Genomic DNA, 27,096 nt, shown 5'->3' with positions numbered 1-27,096 from the left:
GAGAGCAGTCGATGCACCTCACCTGGGCAACACAACAGAGCTGGTCCTAATGGCAAAGACAAAGGTGTGCTATCCCCAAGAGAGTGAGAGTAGAAGAGCTTACCCAGCTCCACGAAGGCTTCAGCACTCGGGAGAATGGATCCCAAACCCTGACCAGGCAACATAGAGGAACTGGCTCTGCCATCCAGCAAGTGAGCATCTCTGAGATCTGGAGAGCAGGAGAGCTGACCCTGTCGCCCTGTCTCCTGCAGATGGCAGCATTGAGTGGCCTAGCCAGAGCCATATAGGAGAGCTAACTTGGCAGTGTACCTAAGGGAGAAGGGATGGTCTGACCAGCTCAGCTACCACTCAGGCCCAGATCCAGGGCTCTGAATTGGCCCATCCCCAAATCTATGTCATCTGCTAACAGTTGGGACACATGCAAAGGCCAGTCCTGCTGTTCCAAAGCTGTGAGGGTGACACAAGGGAATAACAGGGTAACCAAGAGGATTCCTGGTGAGGATCCAATATTGATGGTGTCACAGAAGCCAGAGATCTCAAGCCAGACCAATGACTCATTGAATGCTTTTTGCTGTGTGTGTGTGTGTGTGTGTGTGTGTGTGTTATTTTGGTGAAGAAGTTGCAAGGGTGAAGGGTGGATATGAGGGGATGGGGACTGGGAACATGAAGAACTAGGGGGCATGATTCACAAAGAATTAATAAAAATTTAAAAATTACATAAATTAAATCATTTTATTCTAGTTAACTCACTAATAAAAAAAAATCACCACACAGCTGGTATAAGCTTGTATAGTCCTAAATGCTATACCTCTCTGAGCATCTACACAGTTAGAACAGCCATTCTGAAGTGATGGAGCACCACTTAGGCTTTCTTAGTTCCACTATTAATTACATATTTATTCACTTGTTTACCAGAGGAAAACCTATGATGGAGTTTATCTTCATTATGGTTTCTGATCCTGTGATGAAGCACCATGTTCAAAATCAACTTGGAGAAGAAAGGGCTTATTCAACTTAGGTTTCCATGTCACAGGTCATCATTAAAATAGTCAGGACAGGAACTCAAGATGGGCAGGAACCTGGAGGCAGGAATTGATGCAGAGACCATAGAGGGGTGCTTACTTGCTCCCCATGGCTTGCTCACCCTACTTTCTTATAGAACTCAGGACCACCAGCCCAGGGGTGTCCCCATTCACAGTGTGCTAGGCCCTCTTCCATCAATTACTAATTAAGAAAATGTCCTACAGGCCTGCCTACAGCCTAATCTTATGGAGACACTTTCTCAATGGGGGAAGCCCTCACCTCAGGTGACTAAGTTGTGTCAAGTTGACATATATCTAGCCTGCACAGGGTTGAAACAACCCTTTCTATCCCCTTTTGTGACTTGTGCATCCTTTGGCTGACATGCAGGCCTTCCTCCTCACCTAGTACTCCCGTCAAATGTTCTCCTTTCTATAATATTTGCATGCTTTGAAGACCTGGGCAGGGGGATAACCTTCCAGACTTTAGCCAAAGTAGCCCATTTCCCAGCAGACCACTAGTTCATTGTTCTGTGCTCTAAAGCCATGCCAGACTGCAGCAAGGCCAAGCCATCCTCCCGCAGTCTAGGTAGTAAGATGTTCACAACTTCTGTATCCCAACGTGAAGAAAATTCTCTAGCTAGAAAGCAACATACAAGGAGTATCCTCCACATTAGCCTTTGACTTCGCAAGAAAATTAGATTTTAAAAGAAAGGTGGCTCTTCCTCCCCTCCTACCCCCTCTCTTTCTTCTCTGTTCTTGCCCCCTTCCCCCTCCCCACCACATGCCCATGGCTGGCTGCCTTTCCTCTCTTCCTCTACTCTTCTCTCATTAAACCTCTCCACGTGGAAAAAAAAAAAAAGAAAGGTGAGGGGCTGGAGAGATGGCTCAGTGGTTAAGAGCCCTGATCGCTCTTTCAGAGGTCCTGAGTTCAATTCCCAGCAACTGCATGGTGGATCACAACCATCTGTAATGGGATCTGATGCCCTCTTCTGGTGTGTCTGAAGAGAGAGAGTATACTAACGTATATTGACTAAATAAATCTTTTTTTAAAGGAGGGTGAAATGGAGGCATTGTTATGTTTCTCATGACTGTGAAACAAAAGGGAAACAAGTGCAGAAGACAAACGAGCGAACTCTTGTTCCTGGAGACCCACCCTAAAGTCCATGGGAAGAATTGGCTAGAAAGGAGGAAACGGTAAGAGAAAAGCTGTGTGTGGATAACATTCCCACATAGCACATCCGTCTCTTGGTTCAGAAAAAGAGAAAAATTCACAACTACTGATAATGGCTCTATTTAAGACACTGTGGTCATTAGGGAATATTCTGCTTCTGAGCTCTTGAACTGAGAAAAGCTTTTCAATGGCCATAGAAGGAAACCCCCTACTGATTGGCTTCCGAGGCACTGGCATATGGAGGTAAATGGAATCTGCTTTGAGCATCTTACTACCAAAAGAACTAAGCAGCATGATGACCTACCCTGTTCTCTATCAGTGCCTGCAGAATCTCCAGTTGTTTGAAGGAAATCATTCACTCCTTAAGAACTGGCTCACTCTACTTTCCAATGTATCAATAAATGTTAGCGATGAGAGCCACTGAGGAGGATTGGGTGATGTCTTTGGAGCTGAGGATGTAGGAGGAAGCTTGTGATGCCTATTTAGAAGGTCAAATAGAACTGTGCTTACGAAGACCCCTCTCAATATTTAAAACAACAGGGCCTTAGGAGAGGTATTGATCTCTAGTGGCTTTATTTAAGCCCCTAACAGAGCACAAGGCCTATGGGGTGGGGAACACTCTGGCCAACCCAAATGACCTGAATTGCTGCACAAACCAAGGATTCAGTGTTAAGGCAGTCAAAAGGGGACACAAAAATGGAAAACAGAAGTTACCCATTCTAATGATCAGGAAACAAGCACAGTGGGACTTGGACCATGCTGCTTTGCCACAAGATACGATTGATAAGAAACTCAGTGTTGTCTTAGTAAGTTTCCCCAAAGCACAGGAAGGTAGGAAGGTACATATTCTTTCTGTGATGTCCTTCTCATGCTGGAATCAAAGGCCCTTATTGGGGGGCTCCCCCAGGCACCCTCACAGGATAGCCATACAGGGCAACTGGAGGCACCACATTGAACTGTGATCATATTGGCCTTCTACTGATATAAAGGCCACATGGGATTTGTTGGCCATGGAGATAGAGTACACATCAGTTCGTAGGCATTCCCCCTATGTGGAGGGCAATAGGAAGCTGTCAACAGATGTGGATAATTACCATCAAATACTGTAGACTGCAAGGGGATATAAGGAAATCATGGCTGTCATCAAATGGTTTCAAAACAGTGGGAGTGGGGCTGTCCCTGAGCCTGCCCTTTCCTCTTACTGGGTTGCTTCATCCAGCACTAATATGAGGGTTTGTGCCTAATCTCATTGCATCTTGTTACAGTATGTTCAGTTCATATCACTGGGAGGCCTGCTCTTTTCTGAAAGGGGAAATGGAGGAGCTGTGGGCAAGAGGGGAGGTGGGAGGAGTCTTGGAATAGGGGAGGGAGGAGAGGCTGCAGTTGGGATGTAGTACATGAGAGAAGGGAACAAGGAAGGAAGGAAGGAAGGAAGGAAGGAAGGAAGGAAGGAAGGAAGGAAGGAAGGAATGAAGAAAAAGGCAAAAGCACTTGTTTACTCCGAAGTTTCTTAAAAGCAAAGGCTTCTCTGACCAGTAAAGAAGACATGCAGCTCCTGGAGAATGGCTATAGAGTAGAGGAAGCTAAATACAATGACTCCCACCCTACTGTACTGTATGTGGCCTTGCTCTTCTCATAGAAGAGCGAGTATAAGTGATGGGATCGTGTGCTTGTTTGCATCTTGCTAATGTGTTCTAGAATATTCCTTTAACCTGAGTCCCGGTACACAGTCACCTGCAACAGATATCAGTAGAACTTTATAGCATCCCTCTATGGTTGTACACAAATCCCACTACTAGCAATGTGATAGTGACACGGGACTTCACTTTGTCATCCTATACACTCATAGGAAAAACAATACAGTATATACACAAAGTTATAGCCTCTGAATATTTTGCAAATTTAGAAAAACACCTGATATAGATTAGCATCCCATCATTGCTCTTACATACATATATTAAGACATGTGAAAGGGACTACTTTTTATTTTTTAATTTTGTATTTTTATTTTATGTGTGTGGATATTTTCACTGTATGGTGGTTTGACTGAGAATTCCCATCCTCATAGGCTCCTATATTTGAATATTTGGTTCCCAGTTAGTGGAATGGTTTGGGAAGGATTATGAGACATAGCCTTGTTGGAGGATGTGTGTTATTGGAGGTGGGTTTTGAAGTTTCAAAATCCAGTGTTACTCCTAGAGATGCTTTCTCTTTCTCGTGTCTGCGGATTGAGATGTGAGAGTTCTCAGCTGCTACTTCAGCACCCTGCCTGCCTCCCTGCTGTAACCCTCTGGAGTCACGATGTCCAAATCAACCTTTTTCTCCTCTAAGTTCTCTTGGTCATGGAGTTTTGTCACAGCAACTGAAAAGTAATTAAAACTCTGTATGTATTTCTGTGCATCATATATATATATATATATATATATATATATATATATATATATATATATATATATATGAGACAAGACTTTTCCTGGGGAGACACACATGTCTACTCACCCCAGATAAGAGGCCATGACAGACTAAGGTTCAGAATGTACTAAAGTCCAACTTAGTGAACTTAGTGAACATTTCTTGAGGGGATTAATTACAGGAATGTGGGTGAGGGGTTACTTACAGGAGCAGAATGACTCACAGAGCTGCATCACCAAAGCCCACCCCAGCATGGCTGACAGCTCATGAAGCTGGGAATCAGGAGCTCACTGCACAGCCTGCAGGCAGCTCAACAGGTTGGACAGTGTTCTTTCCAAGTGCCTCAGTGGGTCTAAATGTCTTCCAGGAAGCTCAGCTGCTGTCTGCCTCTTCCACGCAGCAGATCTGGTCTCAGACTCTTCCTTGCAGGCTGTCTTCTCTAAGAGGGACTCACAGCAGCTTGGCTTGTTTACCCTTGCAAAAGAGGGGCTTAGTGAATCTGGTCAGTTTGGAGAACTTCCTGTGGCTGTTTTGAGTTACTTACCTGCTGTTAAGGAGCTTCCTGATAGAATGATTTAGTATCAGAGGAAACTGCTACACAAAACAATTTTCTCAGTTGACATTCCTGCCTATACCAAGTTAACATAAACACTAGCCACCACAGGCCCATGTTTGTACATTATCTAGCTCAAGTTGCCTGTCCTTTGTATAACCTGATATAAGAGGAGCATGTGGGATTGGACCAAAAGGCTCAAGAAGCTTTTGAGTAAGACAAGATTCTCATAGCACTGAATGAATAGTTATATGCCCCCCGGTATCCATTGGTTTTAAGATTACAGAGCCCCAAGAACCACAGCTGGGGGTGATGGCAGAAACAAGCTAAACAGATTGTTCTGATAAGGTTTGGGTTCCATTCTTGAAAAGAGGTAAGAACCCCACATGCAGCACAGGAGCAGCGAGTTCTGTCCTTTCCAAGTGCCTCAGTGGGTCTAAACCTCTTCCAGGAAGCTCGGCTGCTGTCTGCTTTTGCCACGCAGCAGGTCTGGTCTCAGACTCTTGCTTGCAGGCCATCTTCTCTGAGAGGGACTCACAGCAGCTTGGCTTGTTGAGTTCTAGATGACTCAACTTGGCCGTTAGTTATATATAAAACCCTGCAGTAGATGTGCTTCATCACCGAGCCTACTCCAGTAGCAGTAAGACGTAGACCATGAAGACATGGACTGAAAATCTCCTGGCCAGCCCTTTTCTGGAAATGTCAAAATTCCATACTCTGTAACTCTGGTCCCAGAGAATCTGACTTCTTCTGGCCTTCACAGGCGACAGCCATGCACATAGTACACAGACATACGTGTAGGCAAAACACACATGCACGTATAAAAAAGACACTGGGGCCTGATTGAAACTGGGTAGGGAGAAGGATAGTAGGAACAGTGCTGACTGACAAGGGAAGGCCTCTAGCTTTTCCACAGACAGTTGTTCTGTCTCCAAGTGTGTAGCTTTATGGATGGCACAGTAGCGAAGAAAGCACTTAGAGCTGCTTGCTGGGCCAACAGATCTAAAACCATGCAAAGTACAAAATAAACCAGAGCCACTAACAGTCTTCCTAATGGCCTCCATGACACACAAACTCTGGGCCTCCTGTTGTCACCAAAACCTGGCACCTTCCCAAACATGTAAGCTATCTGTTCATCAAAATATGAAGTTATCCATTGGGTACATGTGAAATTAGGGTACAAATGGAACAGGGGACAACACAAGCTGGAAAATAGCAATATTTCCAGGCATTCCCCTTAAGTATAGAGATGTTACAGGTAGTGTGTACCATCTGAACCTGTTCTCTGGCTAGGCAGCCTCGAAGGAGCATTACGCTAGCCTAACAGTAACACAGAGGTCCGTGTGCCCAGTAAGCGATTGGCAGGTGGCTTGTATAGGGCTCCGGCGCATGGATAAGGAATGCACATGTACCTTCATCGATAAGTATTGTCACAGGATTCCTGTAAGTTTCTATATGAACAGGCAGCTTATTAAGCTACAGACAGCACCCAGCTCAGGGTTATTAAGTAGGTGTCTGCAATGGATTAACTATAGGAAGGACACCCATTTCACAAACACTGCTGTCCAAGCTTGGACAACAAATCAAAACATAAAAAATATGAAAAGCAATTTTGGACAACCAAATATGATATTTTTGATAGGAAACAGACAGGGGCCCTTTACTATTCTACATTATCCGAAACGTTTGTACTTTATATTGTAGAAAGGAATCTGAACATATGTTTTATCAACAGCTTAGCATGTGCTGTTTATTTCTGCTGAGTTAACCCCACCCTCAGTTCAGATACCGTGGAGGAGTACAAAGCTGGTACCAGCAGATACTGGCTAGATTCAGACACTCAGTAAGTGCCTGAATCCAGCCATCCAGAGAAGGAGATAAGAGAAGGAGATAACAAGAGAAGCACCGATGGGCACGTCTCACAGATGTGGCTGATTATGTCACCTAAGGAAGGAGACTGAACTGTGGCATGATTGTGTACCTACCCTCTCCCCTTCTAAGATCCACCAACTGGAGATAAGATATAAAGAAAGCTTTAAAAGATAGTCATCCACTGGCCAGCAAGATGGCTCGGTGAGTAAAGGCTCTAGCAGGCAAGTCTGGTGACTTCAGTTCCATCTCCGGAACCCACATGTCAGAAGGAGCGAACTGACTCTGGTAAGTCCTTTTCTGACAGCTACATGCTCACCCTGGCAAACACATTCTCACCTCTCTCTCTCTCTCTCTCTCTCTCTCTCTCTCTCTCTCTCTCTCTCTCTCTCTCTCTCTCTCTCTGTCTCTCTCTCTCTCTCTCTCTCTCTCTCTCTCTCTGTCTCTCTCTCTCTCTCTCTCTCTCTCTCTCTCTCTCACACACACACACACACACACACACACACACCACTGAAAAAATTCAATAAAAATATAGGAATCTTCTGTCTTAGTAGACTGCCAGGTCTCTGAATAAATGCTTTAACTTAAAGGTTAAATTCCTGTCTCTGTTTGCTAGCATTTTCAGGAAGAGTCCCCACAATTTCTGATATTCCAGTTGTATCTTTACTTGCCTTGTAACTTTAGAGATTATTTTGATGGTTTTTATGAAAGGGCTGTTAAAAGAATAGCAAGAGAAAAGGGCACCCTATATGGGTAAATAAAGATGCTTTTCAGGGGCTGGGGAGATGGCTCATTGGTTAGAGCATTGGCTGCTCTTCCAGAGGACCTGAGTTCAATTTTGAGCAACCATAGGGTGGTTCACAACCATCTGTAATGAGATCCCATGCCCTCTTCTGTCATACAGACATATATGCAAATAGAGCACTCACATACATAAATAAAAATTAAAATAATTAAATCTTTTAAAACTATGCTTTCCAATCCATAGGTTATAAATAAAAATTTATTTAATAAGGTTATTAAATACAAATCCCATGTCAGGGTGCCCTATGAGTCATTGGCCAGGGAATCAGTCAAGATACTGTGTAGACTATATAAAGACGACTGTTACTTCAGCCAGTCGCATGCACAAACCTTACATGCATGAAGCCTGGGTTCAACTCCCAACACTGATACAAAGCAAAAACACATGCACCAACATATAGGACAGACTATCCTGGGTAGTAGCTCCTATATACATACATTCCCTTTTGTATTAAAAAACTTTAAATGGCAGGCTGGAGAGGTGGCTCGGCAGTTGAAAACACTGGCTTTTCCAAAGGATGCAGGTTCAAATCTCAGCACCCACATGGCAGCTCACAACTGTCTGGAACTCCTGTGCCAGGGGATCTGACCCCCTCACATAGGCATATACGGAGGCCAAACACCAAGGTAAAAAAATTAAAATTAAAACAGAAACCCTGCATGACTTAAAGACTTATTAATGACATAGGTTTTTAGATGTCAGTGATGCTTCTGCACATCAACTGGGCTTTCTGCTGGGAAATGCAGGTCATGTACTCTTTTTTTTTAAGATTTATTTATTTTATGTATGTGAGTACACTGTAGCTGTCTTCAGACACACCTGAAGAGGGCATCAGATCCCATTACAGATGGTTGTGAGCCACCATGTGGTTGCTGGGATTTGAACTCAAGACCTCTGGAAGAGCAGTCAGTGCTCTTAACCGCTGAGCCGTCTCTCCAGCCTGGTCATGTCCTCTTGCTTGGCGTTTGTGATGTCCTGAGAGTAAGCGTTCATTGCTGCTGTTCATACTGTTGCTGTGGCCTGGTGTCCCAGTGTTTAGCCCTTGGCACTCAAAACAAAATTAATCATGTAAATCCCTCTCTAAGGATTAAAAAAAAACATTAAAAAAGTGTCGTAAACAAAAGTACCAGGCAAAGGAAAAAAAACACAAAAACTGGGGGTGACTTGTAGGGAGAGTAGTTCTCCATATCTAGCCAATGAATCACTCTTTTCCAGAGGTTACCTTTTAGTTGTGCTGTGCCCTGAGGCTACATTCCACACTGCAGCAAAACAAAGCCAGCCCTCCCCTGGGCTGACAGGGTTCACAGAGACCCTCAACATTTCTGCTAAGGACAAGGCTGGAGTCCACTCTTATCAAAGTCCAGCCTGCCTTTTCCCTGTGCTGAACAACAGGAACTACCAAACTAGACTATGGGTGCGACAGGATGGGGTGGGAAAGAGGATAGGGACAGCAACTTCGGTGAGAAAATCCACCCAACATTTTAAAAGATCTAGTAAACACATGTGCTTGTCAAGCTGGACTTTTCGGGGGTGGGGAGGTATGACATTCAGAAGAGGCTATTTCTCTGTCTCCCTGGGAAAAAATTTGCAATGTGGTAAAAGTTTTAGGCTAAACAGAGACCTCACACACACACCTTTAACAAAAGTCGAAATGCAGCCCACTCCTGAAGTGGTTTGATACTTTCCTATACAAAATGCAACACCAAAGTTGATTGCTGTAAGCTGGCCTCTTGAACAGTTGAAAGAGCAGGATTCTTTGCTTCTGGATACTTCATCTACAAAGCTGTATTGTCCTCCATGTCTATAGGGTAACCTCTGAGGTCACTGCACCCAAACTGGAAAGTTATTTTGCCTTCTGTCCCTAATCTGCTTTGGCCTAATCTTTAAACAACCTATCCTTCTGACATAGAATTCTTTAACAACCCCCAAGCCCCACCTCTCCTCAGCTCATATGATTAAACTCTTAGAAAAGTAATGTGCTTGTGTGTAAAGAAAATGCAGGTGCTGGCCCCAGGAGGCCACCCAGTTCCCAATAGACCTTTGAAAAGCACTAGAAGGAACACGTGCAGTGCAGACAAAGGCCACTCCAAGCTTGAGGATTTTGTGCAATTGTCTGGAGGATTTTAACCCTATTGTCTCATTTTAACCTTCGGGATTTCATAAAAGCCCCTTTGAATTCTTCCACTCTCTTGTTGCAGGATGACGATTTGAGAAGGAAAATATTCTCCTCAGGACTGACCTTGAACAGATAGAGCTTGAGCAATGATCATCAGAAGCATTCAATCCCAGGAACAGTAAAACCGGAGGTGCCACTAGGGCTCAGAGATGCCCAGCATGACCATAGCACATGACCGATGTGCCTGACCGATGTGCCTTGGGCAGCTGTCCTGCATGTAGGGGTATCTGTCCCTTCTTTATTCCCTGACCTTCAGAAGTCCCCACTGGAGCATCCAGCAGCCCAGTCTTAGTACCTACACCTCGGAAACAGGCCTGCTTTGCATTTTGAAGTTTCCTCCACTGGTAGAAAATTGCCAAGTTCCAACCAGACACAGCCTCCATGATCTCCAGCATCAACTGAGATAGACTCTTGCAGATAGTAAACTCTCACTCTTGGTTGTTCCTTTCACCTAAGTGGGCCCTTTACCTGCAAACTTCTTTGTCCAAGGGACTGAAGATATTCCAAGGACAAAAACTGTTCTGCAAAAATAGGGGTCCCAGAAAAAAAGGAATGCAGAGAAACTAGAGTTCAGAACTTAGGAGTCCTGGATGACACTCAGAAAGGAAGTGTGGGGGACGTGTCTCATTTTTATGACCTTCAACACGTGAATAGGACTTGCCACCATAACCATAAAGGGGCTAGAAATCAAAAGCACAATGAGATAACCTTTCATGTTACTGGGGTTAACTAACACATGTTGCATGTGGTGGGAGGAAATTAGAACACTCAGACATGGCCGGTCGGAATGTGAAGCAATACATCATTAGAAAAGGGCATTCTGAGAAAGAGTAGACCTAAAGTTATCAAATGGCCCAGCAATTCTACTTTTAGGCATTTATTCAAGAGAGAGGGGAAATGTGTCCACATAGAGACTTGCTCATAAACATTGGCAGAGCGTGGCAGCCAAGCCGAATGACCTGAGTTTGACCTTAGAACCCAAGTGGTAAAAGAAGAGAATCAACTCTCAAAAGTTGTCCTCTGACTTTTACATGTGTGCTATGACATGTCCCTAACAAATACATACTTGTAAAAAAATGCAACATGACAGAGGCAACATTTGTTTCAAATTTCATACACTAGTCTATGTACATGTGTGTGTGCACATGTGCATTTGGAGAGATGGTTCAGCAATTAAAAGTACTTGATGAGTTGTCAGAAGTCCCCAGTTCAGTTCCCAGCTTCCACATCAGGTGGCTTATAACTATAACTATCTCTAACTCCATGGCTTGCCTCTGCAGACTCCTGCGTGCACATGCCCACATACAAACATACATAACACACATACACACACACACAGACACACAGACACACACACACACACACACACACACACATATATATATATATATATATATATATATATATATATATATATGCCACAACATACATGTAGAGGTCAGAGGACAACTGTCTGGAGTAAGCTGGAGTAGGTTCTCCCTTTCTACTATGGGTTTTTGGTATTGAACTCACATCATCAGCTTTGCAAGGCAAGTGTCTTTACCACCCCCCCCAAAAAATATCTTGCTAGCCCTCTCATACCTTAAGAGCCATTTTCATATGATCCTCCCATGCACATGTATGTGCTTATATTATATTGTATTATATTTCATGCATATTTCATATATATGAAAGCATAGTTTGGAGTGATTATCATACTTCCTTACTTTTTTTTTTCTTTTTTCTTTTTTTCAGAGCTGGGGACCGAACCCAGGGCCTTGTGCTTCCTAGGCAAGCGCTCTACCACTGAGCTAAATCCCCAACCCCACTTCCTTACTTTTTAACTCAAATTTAGCCTGTGGGATGTTGAGTCTAGGTACAGGTTAAGAAGCAATGGTCTGTTATGATAGCAGCCCCAGCCCAGGATCAATAGCCCCTTGTAAGGATAGCACAGGACACTAGCAGTCTGAAGCCTGGAAGAGGATCCCTACACAAAGCTAACCATGCTGGCATCCCGATTTTGGATTTCCAGTGAAAGCATCCTAAGCCACTTTAGGCAATGTATGTTAAATTTTATTTTATGCTGGCAGTCTTAGCTAAGACACACTTCACTGTATTCAGATTCACTGGACTCTACAGTCCTGTTTCAAATTTCAGTGTCCCCTTTCTTCCAGTGACCCAACCTTAAGACTCTCCTTAAGGCTCTGAATTTAATCTGCATGTTAATTCAGCCCTCACAGGGTTAGACTGTGTTGTTGCTGTTGTGTTCTTGTTGTTGTTAATGGAGGTTAGAGGATGTACCAGGTCTTAGGGTTGGAGATTCTGCTTTTCCGCTGGATGAAGTAAATACAATAGATTTAATTGGGTCCCAGAGTTGCAGGGCCAGATGATAGCAGTGCCGCACCAAAGGCAAGGTAATCACAGTTATCGTGACAGGCAGAGCATACTGTGATGTCCACAGTAGCCTACAGTGTAACGGTCAGCACAGGCAAAGTGAAGTCTATGGTGGCATGACTCCTGTGGCCCTTTGGTACTGGATAATCAGTCATACTGTCTCCAGACATGAAATACATGAGCCTACTGAATTTGTGTTTGATCTGTATAACAGAAAAAATTATCAAATGAAAAAAAACGTGAATCTCATTCCAGGAAGCAGTTTCTAAGCCTGTGCCAGTTTACAGAGACAAAACCCCTTGAATGCAGGGATGGCCAGGTTCCCCTCAGGAAGGACCTTGAGAACATCCCTAAGATTTTTTATACTGTTAGCTTTTTTCCAGTCCTTCCGCAGAGGGACCTATGACTCACTGGGACTTTCTGTAACTATTCCATACACCCTTAGTACTCACAAAGTGACTGTCCAGTGGTTTTTTTGTTGGTGGACTGATCAAAACTTTTATTTGTAACTATTAAAAAATCTCAAAAAAGGGGCTGAGAGACTTCTCAGGGGTTAAGAGCACTAACTGCTCTTCCAGAGGTCCTGAGTTCAATTCCCACCAACCACATGGTGGCTCACAACCATCTGCAATGAGATCTAATGCCCTCTTCTGGCGTGTCTGAGGACAGCTACAGTGTATCCATATACATAAATGAATCAATCTTAAAAAAATCTCAAAAGCATGGTGCCTTATGGGAAGTCAATCCTCACAACCAGCAGCTTCAGTGCAGTGGAGGCCCCTGTGGGTGTGGTCATCAACCTGAATGGGAACAGAACTTCTTGTTCCTAGGGGGTAACACCCTTTCTTTAATCTCTTTTCACACGTGCACAAGGGTTCTTCTTGGATGTCATCTTGTCCAGTTTCCTCTGCCATATTTGAAAAATGGGGAGTATGTCTTCAAGTGCAACTATCTGCAACAAAGTAGAGTTCGTTCTTGACTAATCCTTCCCAGGCCCAAGTGACCATGAATCGCTAGGGATTCCCCTCAGCTGCCCAGAGCAAAGGTGCAAAGGTTCTCCTTAGGTCATCAAGCTCTGCCAGGCCCAGCTTGGATTGGGGAGGGACTGAAAAGAGGGAGCAGAACACAGAACTCTGAGTGCTTTTCTGACTTCTGCTTATGCGTCTGAGCCATGTGTATGATGGAAAGAGGAGGAGGATGTTGGGGGGACATGGGAATATAAGGGTGGGGGGTACAGGACCTGAGTTTAAATCTCCAGTGCATACATAAAAAGCTTACACTTGTAACAAAGAAACAAGGTCCGGGAGCAGGAGGAAGGAAGAAAATGTGAGACTAGGAGAAGGGGGAGGACAGGAAGGAGTACAGCAGAAGAGGAAAGGGAGAAGGCGGAAGTGGGAAGGGAAAGAGAAAAGAAGAAGGGAGAGGTGGAAAGGAAATAGTAAAGGTCATCTCAAACCCCTCCTGTGCCTCGCTTATACATAATAAGTGTACGGACACGCATGTGCGAGATCATAATCCAAACTATTGGGAAGGGAAGTTGAGGCAGAAGGGCTGTAAGTTCAAGGACCGCCTGGGTTACATAGCAAATTCATGCCAGCCTGGTGAGGCCTGTCTCAAAACAAAAGCAAAACACTGAAGTGCTAGGCATGTGGCTCGGGGTATGGGGTTTGCTAACAAGTTTAAAGATCAAGGTCCTATCTTTAGTACCCTAAAAACGGAAGGTTAGGGGAAAGATCCAGTGAGTAGCTGCAGAAGCCTGACAATGTCAGCTGAGTCCCCCAAATCTAAGGTAGAAGGAGAGAACTGAGTCTAGGAAGATGTCCTCTGACCTCCACAAGTGTGCCATGGCACAAAAGCACCCAGAGACTGTCTGTCTGTCTGTCTCTCTGTCTCTCTGTCTCTGTCAGTCTGTCTCTCTCACACACACACATACACACATCATCTAACCTCCACATGCACGTCATGGTACACACACACACACACACACACACACACACACACACACACACACACACAATTTTTAAACATAAACAATCTGTGCTTGCCTAAGTCCACAACTGTCTATAATAGCATTAGTAGGAGTCAAGGTCAAATTCTTCTTGTCTCTGTGAAATGAATTATCTTTTCTGCAAGGATTTTCTGACCCCAGTGGACTTCTTTCCCACGCCTGTTCTCGGAATCTTTGTTTCTTTCCTTTGTTTGTCCATCCTTGCTGCCATCCTGTACTGTTTCAGTTACTTTGCTTTGTATGAAATAGCCCTATCCAGTCGTAGATGTCTCTTGATTTTGTTGTTTTACTTAAAAGACTGCTTATATAGTCTAAATTTCATGCCTACACTCATTTTATTATCAGGTTACCATTTTTCAAAAAATTAGCGTAGCATGGTTTCAAAGGACATGATCATCCTTCTGGGAGCAGTTGCTGCTAAGAAGATGGTTTCCATCTTCTTGCTACTTGTTTTTAAGACAGGATTTCACTGTGCAGCCTTGGCTACCCTGGAGCTCCTTTGTGCACACAGCCAGCCTTGAATTCACAAAGATTCACTTGCCTCTGAGGCATGCACAGCCACACCTGGCTATGTTGTTGCACAAGCCATCCAGTCCACAGAAACACTGTTCTTACCTGTTTGTCACAGTCTCTAAGTTCTCTGAATGCTGGTTTCTGCGGACTGTGTTAGCACATCGTCATCATATGTCTAAGTGTAAAGGCTTAGAGCATACTTCATTGCTACTTTAAATTTTATTTACTAATTATTTGTGCTTACTGTACATAAATCCGGGTGCCTGGTGATTCTTGTCCCTTAGTCCAGAAACTTAGTCATTATTACTTAATAACTACAATGATTATTCCTATTTAAGATTTATATCGTGTGTGAGTCTGTGTGTGTGAGTGTGTGTGTCTGTGTCTGTGTGCAGACACCCATAGAAGCCAGAAGAAGTCAGATGCCCTGGAGATGGAGTTATATGCAGTTGTGAGTGACCTAACATGGGTCCTCTTCAACAGTGACAAGTACTCTTAACCACTGAGCCATTCCTTTAGGCCTGGTTTTATATATTTTCTTTTGAAATCTTTTATTATTTTTAATTATGTGGTTTTGTATGTGTATTGGTGTGTGTGTGTGTGTGTGTGTGTGTGTGTGTGTGTGTGTGTGTGTGTGTGTGTAAGATGTAAGGCTGGAGAAATCCCTGAAACTGGAGTTACCCATGATTATGAACAGCCTAATGTAGGTGCTGGGAATTGAACTTGGGTCCTCAGGAAGAGCAGTGTATGCTCTTTACAGCAGAGTGATCTCTTCAGCCCCTGGCTTTATACCATTATACATGCTCTCTCCATATAGAAATGTCACCTGTAAGTAATGACTCTTGCTTTTGTCCCTCTCTAGTCTTTGTGCTTTCCCATTTCCCTGGTTGGCCACAGTGTCAGGATGCTTAACATTTTGTCATCCTTGCCTTGTTTGAAGATTTGGGGCAAAAAATGCTTGCTATTTTTAAGTGAATTTTGACATTGTCATAGAGTAGGGTTTTTGTTTGTTTTGCAGACAGGCTGTGATATTTATTTATTTATTTATTTATTTATTTATTTATTTATTTATTTGGTATTTGGGGAGGGTGAGATGATTTCTCTATGTAATCCTGACTGTCTTGGGGTTCTCTCTATAGATGAGGCTGACTTCAAACTCACAGAGAGCCTCCTGAGTGCTGAGATTAAAGGCAGGCACCACCATACATTGTCTACATTTTATTATTTGTTAAATGTTAAGTTGGCCTGCATCATGACTGTGGGTGTCACCAAGGTCACTTCCCTCATGTATTTTTAACTCTGGTTCTCCTCGATGTGTTCTCCACTATCCCTCTTTCCCCCTCTGCTACTGCACTTCCTCCACCTAATGGGCCTGCTGCCACTTCCTGCTGTGTAGACAGAAACCTAAATCTAGACTGTCCTAGGAGAGAAAACATGGGCTACTTTGTCTTTTCTAGAAACACTCCCATGGGTTCCTGCAGTTGTCTTGTGTTCTCAGTTGCTGATCCTTTGAGATTACCAGGAGGATCTGAACTTTAAGGCATCTTTAAAATGACTTGTAAAAATAGTCTTGTCTTTACCATGACATACTCGTGCTTTCCACCCGCCCTTGCTTGATCATCATTTGTTTGTTTGTCTCAGGGCTAGTGAGATGGCTAGAGGGTAAAGGTGATTCGTATCTCTGAAACCCACCTGGTGGGATCTACAAACTGTCCTCCGACCTTTGTGCTTGCAGCTTGGTGAGCTGCAAACACACACACACACACACACACACACACACACACACACACACACACACAGAGTTGTTTAAGAAGGTATTTGTTTCTGTTTTAGGAGAGATTGTTTCACATTTTGTTTTCTTCTAATGAACTTGAGTCAGTTTCTGTTGACTTCACAAACTGACTTAGAAACTTGTCTGTCTTTCTTTTATGTTTTATGAAATAATTTATTTTTTTTCACCCAAATGTTATGATGAACACTTACCAGAAGCCTTATGGATACAAAGGTTTCAATTTTTGTCCCGATGAATCTTACCAAATAGTAAAACATTCAGATTTTCTGTTCCATGGAAATTTTATTACATTTTATTTTATCTCGGTTTTCAAACCTAAGTGAAGTTTTTCATATTTTGCTCCTCCCACTTTACCTCCTCTGGTCCCGTGGTTATATAGTCTTTCCTTTTATTTGCTTTGCTTTTGAGTCTGGATGTCATTCTGTGGCTCAGACAGGCTTCAAACTCGTAGCAGTCCTTCTCTCGGTCTCTGAGTTACAGTCGTCATCCACCACGCCAGCTTGTGACCTGTCTCTTCACTCTGGTAATTGTGTTCTTTGCCTTATACAGCCTTGCACCTGGACCCAACACCATCTGCCATTTCTTTTTCTTTTTCCTGTCTTAGTGAGATCACTTTTGAAAAGTCACTGTCTCTCTGTATCCAGAGGTGTTATTCCTCTTTGCCTGGAGCAATCTTGGTATTGCAGGTCAGAGTTTAAGCCATTCTGAGTTTCAGCCTTCCCTTCTAGTTTGAGTCTTCTCCATGAGTATACTCAGCTTGTCAAACATCCACTTGATGAAGAAGCTTCCATTTCTCCAAATTATGTATCTTGGCACCTTATTGAGAAATAGTTGAATTTATTGGTCTGAGTATTCGGTCCTCTCTACTATTTCATTATGCCTTTCTCTCCTCCTTTTCCCTCTGATTTTGTATCTTTTCCTCTTCTCCCCCATCTTGCTTCCCCTCCCTGTCTCTCTCTCACCCCCCGGGTGCCAACACAGCCTGTTGTCGTCACTATGGTTCTGTAGTAAAATTGGAATTTAAGGGTTGGGATGCCTCCTGGATTGCTCCTGTTTCGTCAGAATTGCTATGATTACTATTTGGTGTTCTTTGGGCTACTATCTCAATTTCTATAGGTCTTTTAGTTTTATGAAGATTATTACTGAATGTCTGATGGGGATTGGATGGAGCCTGTACAACATAGTGTGGTAACATTACCAATATGATCTCTTCCAACTGATCCATGGACGTGAGAAATCTTTCCATCTTCTGGCGTTTTCTTACATTTCTTTTTGCAGTCTTTTTTAGTTTTCATAGTAGAGCTCTGTTAAGCTTGGGGAGGGTTATTCTCAGGTATCTATCTGTGGAGGCCATTGAAAATGGAATCATACCCTTGACTTCGCTTTCACTCTGTTTGTTAGTGATGTTTAGCAAAGCTACTGATTTCTAAATTCAGATTTGTACAGTGCTACTTTACTGGAAGCCACATTGAATGTGTGAAAGTCTGAGAACAACTTGTGGGAGTCTGTTCTCTCCTACCACCATGAGTACTTACTCTGTATTAGCTGAGCCATGCTGCTGTCCCTAAAAGAACCCAGCACACTCATGGCTTATAATCACTTTCATGTGTTGTCAAGTTAGGTGTGCAAAGATTTTGTTGAGGAATTTGGTTTCCTTTGTTGTTCTCTTACTCTGTGTGATCTAGGTGATGCAGGTCCATGGAATGTTCTGGTATCCTTACCTCCCTTTCGGTTATACGTCAAAGTTTAAAGGGCACTGATGTTAGCTCTTCCAAGATCTGGTAGAATTCAACTGTGGATCCAGCGAGTGTTGGCTTTACTTTGGTGGAGACCTTTCCTTACTGCTTCACTTTCATTGCTTGTTATTCATCTCTTTAGGTTGGCTTAAGGGACCATTATTTAGGGCTAGAGACATGGCTCAGTGGTTAAGAGCACTGACTGCTCTTCCAGAGGTCCTGAGTTCAAATCCCAGCAACCACATAGTAGCTTGCAACCATCAGAAATGGGATCTAATGCCCTCTTCTGGTGTGCATGAAGGCAGTGTACTTATATATAATAGATAAATAAGTTTTTTTAAAAAGGGACCATTATTTGTCTACCAATGTGTCCATTAATTTTAGATTTTCAAATTTATTGGTGTATATATATATGCATATATATATTTACTTCTATTTTCAGGAGAGATTATGCCTCAAAGTCTAATATATGTATATGTATATATATATATATATATATATATATATATATATGACCCATTGGTTGAATTATACTTTGAGACACAATCTCTCCTGAAAATAGAAATAAACATATTTTTATAAAAAAGATTTGTTTATTTATTTTATGTATAGGAATACACTGTAGCTGTCTTCAGATACACTGGAAGAGGGCATCAGATCCCATTACAGATGGTTGTGAGTCACCATATGGTTGCGAGTCACCATATGGTTGCTGGAAATTGAACTCAGGACCTCTGGAAGAGCAGTCAGTTCTCCAGCCCTGCAAGTTGTTTTTTTTTTAATATAGTAAGACTTATTTTGCAACATAAAATATGATATGTTTTAGAAAAGTTTCCATGGACTGATGATAAAAGTGTATATTCATGGCTAGTGGATAGAATATTTGGTTCCGTTTTCCTTTGAATTGTGTTGATTTCCTTGTCTGGATGGTCTGTAAACTACTGAAAATATGGTACTGAGGACACACACTGTTCTTGTACCTGCCCAGTACTTCTTTATCTATGAAATTAATTGCACCAAAATGGGAATAGTTTTTACAGAAAACACTTCTTGCCTTGAGAAAGTGATATTTTCCCAGCGCTTACAACCAAGTTAATAATAATCTTATTAAAATAGAATATAATATACTACATATATAATCTGCTGTTCTAGTGTGAACTTAGTCTGTTTAATTTGACTTTAAGAAAGCAATGAGACGGGGCTGGGGATTTAGCTCAGTGGTAGAGCGCTTACCTAGGAAGCGCAAGGCCCTGGGTTCGGTCCCCAGCTCCGAAAAAAAGAACCAAAAAAAAAAAAAAAAAAGAAAGCAATGAGACCAACATTATATGCCCTGGATTTCCAATGTAATCAGCTTTTACTACCTAAGCTAAATGCATAGCTTTAATATTAAACTATGTATGATCCCATGCCCCTGAAAAAGGATAATATGTGTGTGTATGTTGTGGGAATCATATCCTGAAAGCAGCTAACAGGTTAAAAGCAACCTTATAGGAGAACTATGCCGTAAATGTTAGAAGTGCCATGTGGCTATAGGTTGATAACATCTCTGTGTAGTTTTGAGTGCTATTATGGGTCACTAAAGTAACTTCTTCCATTGCGAAACTCAGTTAAAGATTTCTGTAGAAAGCAATTACCCATTCCTTTCCCATCCCATATTTTCTGTGCTATTAATTACAGATCAAAGCTCTTTGTTAGGAAGAGTCAAACATCCTCCCCACAGTAGTCAGGCAACAGGCAGGCCGTAGAACAGAAACTGCAGACAGATGAAAGACCCAAGGAGAGAAGTGGTGAGCTCAAGTTTGGGCTCCCTATTGGTCTAAACTACTCCAAGAGCAAGTCTCTTGTTTAATTCCTTAGTGCAATGTTGATACACCTCAACATTTGCTGTGGGTGTTTACAATTGTTTCATCATTTTGAAAAACAGTTCTATTTATTAAGGTGCAGTCCCCTTCTTTATCTCTTTTTACAATTTTTATCTTGAAGTCAGCTTTTTTTTTAAAGATTTATTTATTTTATGTATATGATTACACTGTGGCTATCTTCAGACACACCAGAAGAGGGCATCGGATCCCATTACAGATGGCTGTGAGCCACCATGTGATTGCTGGGATTTGAACTCAGGACCTCTGGAAGAGCAGTTGGTGCTCTTAACCACTGAGCCATCTCTCCAGCCCTCGAAGTCAGCTTTTATTCAGATAGGAGCACTGGTGTCCTTGCTTCCTCTTAGATTCCGTTTGTCTGGGAATGCAAAATAGTCCTTACTTTGCCTTTTCATCTTTTGATCTTTGACAATGAGATAAGTTTCTTGGAGACCAGACACAGTTGAATTTTGTTTTTGTTTTTGTTTTGATGTTTTAAGATTTCTCAAGTCTGCGTAGTTCTGATGATTACGCGTTTTTTCTGCGGGCCTATTCATCTATGCATTCCTGTGCTTGTGGCGGCCAGAGAATGACGTCAGGCGTTTTCCCCTAGTGCCTTCTCCACTAGTTTTAAGGCAGAGTCTCTGAGCAGACGTGGACCTCACTGTTCAGGCTAGACCTGCTGGTCAGATTGCCCCAGGGATAGTCCTGCCTCTGCCACTTCAACTTCTGACGCTCAAGTTACAGCCGACTGCAACTGCGCCGGACATTTTCTAGGTCTTAGAGATCGAAACAAAGGCGTTTGTGCTTGTTGAGCAGACCGTTTGCACAACGAGCCATCGCCTCAGTCCCCAGACCGCATATTTCTGAAGAGTTAACATTTATACGTACCAGGTCGCAAGGTACGTACTGATTACTTCCCTGTTCATTTTAAAGCTTTGTGGGGTCGCTGAGATAAAAACGTTTGTCCACTTTTCGGATTTCTGTTTGTCTTTCTATTTTTATAGTGACTTTCTTTCCTCCCCAAGCTCTCAACGATGCTGTGGATCTTCATCTTCTGTGTGTAATATTCCTTCCTTAGGGTCTTCACTCATGATGAATTGTTTTAGTTCAAGCTTATCATGAAAATATTTTCTTTCTCCTGATTTTAAAGGGTGAATCTACTGGGTACAGTCATCTTGATCCGCTGACTTTGAGGGTTTAAAATAGATCAATCTTCAGTTCTCATCCCTTCTGTGAAGAAGTCTCTTGATTCTGATGAGTCTGCCCTTGTACCTAACCTGGAGCTATTGTCACACGGCTTCCAGTATTTTTCTTTTGTTCTGCTCCTTCCTCATTAGAGCTGTGTGGTGACGTGGAGAGGTACTAGAGTTTATGTGCTTAGGCTGTACCTTGGTTCCTTCTTTTAAGCTAAAAGTTCACAGGATTGGTCTCTTCATCATGTCTCAGCATTCCTGAAAGTTGTGGGTCATGATGGCTGTGGGATTGTTGTTGTTGTTGTTTGTTGTTTTTGTTTCCTGGTTTTTTTGTTTTTTGTTTTTGTTTTTGTTTTTTGCTATGTGAAAGTAATAATTCCTCAATCTTTAATTCCTGGAGGGTTTTTTTTTTTTTGTTTTTTTGTTATGCGAGGCCCAGATGCTTTCTGTTAGTTGTTTGGTTTGATGCATTGACCTTTGCCCTTCTAAGGTTCCTGTCTGGCTCTGTCGCCCCAGGATCTCTATTTCAATTGCTTTTGCCCCCATCTACTTCGTGAATTCTTTCACTTCTTTCTTCAGTTTCTTATTTTAAGCTCGGCCATAATTTTTAAAACTGTATCATTGCATTCTTTGTCATTTCAAATATTTTTGTATTTTTAGGTTCGGCCACATCTGCTTTTTCACAATTCTTGGATTTCTATGTTTCCCTGACTCTTCTCATGGTGGAGTCAACTGAAGGAAACTTCTCACCCCATCTTATGTGAGCAGCTTTTGTGTTCATTTTCTTTTGTTCTACGTAGCCCTGCATATACTGGACCCGGGCCTACTATGTCTACTACCAGGCTGGCCTCAAACTCACAGAGATCTGCCTGCCTCTGCCTGCCAGCTCTGGAATCAAAGGCATGTGCCACCATGCCTGGAAATAGTATTCTATTTTCATAACTATTTTCTAGGATAAGAAGCTGACAAAGAGAAACATCATATCATGCTGAAACGGAAAATTAGCCCTGTTGGAGAAGGAGAAGCCATGAGTCCACCTAAGAAAAGTTACACTCTGGACATGGTATCAAATAAATCTCCTGAAGCTTCTGCTGAGGCAAAGGGAGAAGGTAAATATGTCATTGTTGGGTGGACAGATACTGACATGTTTACAAGTTGAAGAAAACACAGGCGAAATGATGAAAGCATTAGGAGTTGCTGCAGGGAGAACAACAGGTTCAAACCAGATCCTTGCAGCTAGTGTAAGACAGACTCTAAGAGGAGTCACACCTCTTCCACTGGGCTATGCTTCTCCTTCACCTCTTCTCTCCTTTCCTCTTCATTAGAATGTCCTGTGGATTCCTGTCTTCTGTGTCATCAACCCTGCAAAAACTGTGCAGACCAGGTCTGCACTGACACGGGAATTCCCTTCTCAGCAGCTGCTGCTGTAGACATCTACCTTTATTCACTACAGCTTTCTGAGATTTATTTGTGTGTGTGTGTGTGTGTGTGTGTGTGTGTATGTGTGTGTGTATGTGTATGTATGTGTGTATGTGTGTTTGTGTGTTTGTGTATGTGTGTGTTTGTGTGTGTGTTTGTGTATGTGTGTGTGTTTGTGTATTTGTGTGTGTTTGTGTATGTGTGTTTGTGTATGTGTGTTTGTGTGTTTGTGTGTGTTTCTGTATGTGTGTGTGTTTGTGTATGTGTGTGTTTGTGTATGTGTATATATGTGTATTTGTGTCTGTGTGCGTATGTGTGTATATGTATGTATCTGTGTGTATGTGTGTGTGTTTGTGTCCATCTGTGTGTGTTTGTGTCTGTGTGTATGTATATGTGTATGTGTGTATATGTATCTCTGTGTATGTGTGTGTGTATGTGTGTATATGTTTCTCTGTGTATGTGTGTGTGTATGTGTGTATATGTATCTCTGTGTATGTGTGGGTGTAGGTGTATGTGTGTATGTGTATGTATGTGTGTGTTTGTGTTGTGTGTGTGTTTGTGTCTGTCTGTATGTATGCGTGTATGTGTGTCTGTGTATGTATCTGTGTGTATGTGTGTATATGTATGGGTGTATGTGTGTATGTGTGTTTGTGTGTTTGTGTCTGTGTATGTGTTGTATTGTGTATGTGTATGTTTGTGTTTGTATGTCTGTGTGTGTGCATGTGTGTGTATGTGTGTGTATATGTTTGTATTTGTGTGTGTGTATGTTTGTGTACGTGTGTGTATGTGTGTGTTTGTGTGTATGTGTGTGGGTGTTTGTGTGTATGCGTGTATGTGTATGTGTGTGTTTGTATGTGTGTGTATATGTGTGCATGTGTGTGTTTGTGTGTGTATATCTGTGTGTATGTTTGTGTACGTGTGTACGTGTGTATGTGTATGTGTTTGTGTTGTGTGTGTATGTGTATGTGTGTGTGTTTGTATGTATGTGTGTATATGTATGTGTGTATGTGCATGTATGTGTGTGTTTGTGTTGTGTGTGTATGTGTATGTGTGTGTGTTTGTATGTATGTGTATGTATGTGTGTATATGTATGTGTGTATGTGCATGTATGTGTGTGTATGTGTGTGTTTGTGTATGTGTGTGTGTTTGTGTATGTGTGTGTGTATGAGTGCTTGTGTGTGTGTTTGTGTGTATGTGTATATATGTGCATATGTGTATGTGTGTATATGTGTGTGTTTGTGTATGTGTATTTGTGTGTGTGTGTGTGTTGTGTTTTACCTACATATGTAGAAGCCAGAAGAAGGCATGGGATTCCTTGGGCCTGGAGCTGCTGCTGTTGTGAGCTGCCTTGTGAATGCTGGGACTTGAACCTGTGTCCCCTGGGAGGGTAGCCAGTATTCTTAATAACAGAGCCATTCCCTAGGCCTCAACTGCTTGGAATATCTCTTCTCCATAATCTGCTTTAGTTTTCTTCTCATAGGTGAAGCTTTGTTATTTTTTTCCCCCGTCTTTATTTTCTTGTCTTACCTAATCAGGTAATAGTTTCTAAATGGGGCCATTGCAATCTCTCATGCTTGTTCATTCTTGCCGTGATTTAATTCACACAGAGCAGAAAAGTAAGTGTTGTCCTGCTCAGTCTCCTTTCCACCTATACCCACTTCCTAATAACCTTGCTCATCCCGCAGCCACAGTAAGGATATCAGTAGGTGTAGGTGGCCACATTCATGCTGAAAACAACCACCAAACACACAAACACATCCTGTATTCCCAAGCACACAAGATGCAACTGGGCTTCTGTACATGGTTTTTCAGGCTCTGCATCACCCGCTCCTATCAACCAACAATTATCTGGGACCCAGTGGTCACCTTCATACTTTGTTGCTTACTACCCAGATCCTATGTTCCCTTCCCCTGCTCTTTTCTTCACATCTGTACAGGCTGCCTCTGCCTCTTCTGTTTTGCTCAGAAGACATCTCCCAGAAGGGAATGCCAAGCTGGTAGCCCTGTGAGCACCGTCTTCTGTTTTCTCTCACATGTCTGTTGACTGACTTCTTCACCAATATGAGAACCCTAGTGTATGATTCCTCTCTGATGTCTCCACGACATCATACTTCCACAGGGGCAGGGGCAGTTCCTGTCTTCCACATTTTCTGTTGATCCCTAGCACCTGACAGGTGCTGGGTGCAACAGAATGTGGTAAGTAAATGACAAAGGGAGAGGGAGAAGACTTGGCCTTGGAACATAAGCGGAAGATGAGTCTCCTATAGATGCACATTTTTAGTGAAGGTGTGCTCCTTACATTTGGATTTCTCGTGACACCTTCATCTTTCAGACTTGTAAAGTGTACCAAGATGACATTACGCTCTCTGTGTTATTTCTTCTTTATCCTGTTCAATTAATTTGTGTATATGGTCATGAAGCCATGAGGTAGGAGATGTTTGTTTTATATGCTGTGTCCTGGGGTCAGTTTGTCATGGTTGAGATTTCTCTCTGGTGTACACTCCTCCTCTGAAATCAGTTTAGACCTCAAGGAGCACAAGGGTACCCAAGTGGAGCCATGGAGCTCACCCCTGTCCCAGCTCACCCCTGTTATAGCTCACCCTGTCACAGCTCACCTCACTACTTTGCTTTCCAGGTGCTATTGTCAGCCAGAAGACCCAGGCGGAGATGATGGAGGGTGATCCTAAAGTCTGTGCCCAAAATTGTGCTCCAAAACAGTGTAAGCCTATGGCAGGAGATGCCATTCTCCCCAGTCCACGAGATTCTTTGCCTGAAGACTCTCTTCATTGCAAGGATGGTGACAGCACTGTTACAGGGGCAAGAGTTAGCAATGACTGCTCCGCAGGCACTGCCGGTGTTCCAGCACTGTCTTCATCAGAAGCTCGGCGCTATGTGTCCTCACTGAAACCAACTGTAACCAATTACGAAATAAAGTGTGCCCTGATGACAGAAATCCGACGCTTTGGACGACGTAAGTGCTCAAAGGATGGTTAGTAACAGAAGCAAGGCAGGCGTCTCTAGTGGTATGATTAGAATAACCTGAAACCACCTCCTGAGAGAAAGCCTTTGCCACAAGCAAGGTTTTCTATATAATTTAGCACAGTCACTTTTTACTCGGACTAAAACCTCTCAGCAGACCCCATCTTTCATCTGCAATGTTACCTGGTTATTGCTCATAAGAATCACATTAGTATCTGCATAGGCATTTAGAACACACGCCCACCCATTAACATCCTTGACCAGAAAAGCATATTCCCGGGGAATACACCGATCTGCCCACATCCACTTCTATTTCACCTCTAAGAAAGACTCAAGCATTCTTATACTCTCTTCAGAATACGGAAGGCTTTTCGAGATCCTGGAAGAAGTGCAAGGACCTCTGGAAGTCAGGATACAGTTTGTTGAGTTCTCCATCAAGGAGGCGGCAAGGTGGGTGCACAGGGGGACTGCATGCCTCCAAGCTGTGGGGTCACTGCAGTGAGGGGTGGGGCGGCACCTGCCTTGAGTCTCTCAATCCCTGGCCCTCACCTTATAGTGAAGGCTGGGGACATAGACACTTAGGTTGATGTCACCTGTGTTTGACACTTCCTTCCGGGCCCACTCAGTGCTCCTTTGTCACTGTAATATTGAGCTGACACTGACCCTTCATATTGGCTTGAGTACCGGCCGTACCTGGGATACACTTGCTGTTTCCCCAGATGGAGTGAACCCATTCTTTCCATCACATTGCCCTTCCTATAGCACAGGTTCTTTGGGGATCTTTTTTTTATTTTTAACATGATATGTATATTTATTTTCAGGTTTAAAAGACGTCATTTAATACAGTATCTCGAGAAGATGCTAGAAAAATTAAAGTCAGAAAGGTCTCTCAACAGCGCTGAGTGATGTACACCTGAGAGTGTGATCCTGCCATTACAGTGGTCAGCAAGATTCAGCAAAGAGCTCAGAGTGATTACAATGTAGAAGAAGGATGCTGAGACCTCCTACCATGTGTTAGCTAAGATAATTACCCCTGAGACAAGTGTCTTAAACTACTCAATAAATGTCAGGGTTACACCCAACTTCTTACTTGCTTTTTTGATTTTCCCACCCTGTGCTGGCTGCTGTTATTGTCTCCTTGGGTAAAAATCATGACTGAAGAGAGCAACGGTCTGCTCACATAAAATAAATAAATAAATCTTAAAAAAACATG

At 42.8% G+C, this 27,096-nt stretch overlaps 1 protein-coding gene across 5 annotated transcripts; it reads left to right on the top strand.

Moving 5' to 3' along the window:
• The first annotated feature begins 2,074 nt into the window (after positions 1-2,074).
• Positions 2,075-27,096, top strand: Ct45a9 (cancer/testis antigen family 45 member A9). 5 transcript variants are annotated; one of them, XM_087600747.1, is made up of 5 exons: positions 2,075-2,216; positions 22,439-22,594; positions 25,540-25,875; positions 26,240-26,333; positions 26,705-27,083. In XM_087600747.1, the coding sequence occupies exons 2-5, from the start codon at positions 22,471-22,473 to the stop codon at positions 26,787-26,789; spliced, it is 639 nt and encodes a 212-aa protein (XP_087456873.1). In that variant the 5' UTR covers positions 2,075-2,216; positions 22,439-22,470; the 3' UTR covers positions 26,790-27,083. The 5 variants fall into 5 exon arrangements, with proteins under 5 accessions (XP_087456873.1, XP_087456875.1, NP_001433659.1 ...); NM_001446730.1 differs by lacking the exon at positions 2,075-2,216 and adding an exon at positions 17,113-17,217 and having other exon boundaries at positions 26,705-27,096; XM_087600746.1 differs by lacking the exon at positions 2,075-2,216 and adding an exon at positions 20,946-21,191.

This window comes from Rattus norvegicus, chromosome X, assembly GCF_021556685.1.
Source record: "Rattus norvegicus strain SHRSP/BbbUtx chromosome X, alternate assembly SHRSP_T2T, whole genome shotgun sequence".
Lineage (NCBI taxonomy): Eukaryota > Metazoa > Chordata > Mammalia > Rodentia > Muridae > Rattus > Rattus norvegicus.
The sequence above is the reverse complement of the archived record's forward strand: the minus strand, read 5'-3'. Positions and strand labels throughout refer to the sequence as shown.

Bases quoted from the DNA above. Each gene is read 5' to 3' on its own strand.
- Ct45a9 (NM_001446730.1), top strand. From the start codon at position 22,471: ATGCTGAAACGGAAAATTAGCCCTGTTGGAGAAGGAGAAGCCATGAGT. The intron at 22,595-25,539 runs GTAAATATGTCA...TTTGCTTTCCAG, and splicing joins TGCTGAGGCAAAGGGAGAAG to GTGCTATTGTCAGCCAGAAG. The intron at 25,876-26,239 runs GTAAGTGCTCAA...TACTCTCTTCAG, and splicing joins AATCCGACGCTTTGGACGAC to AATACGGAAGGCTTTTCGAG.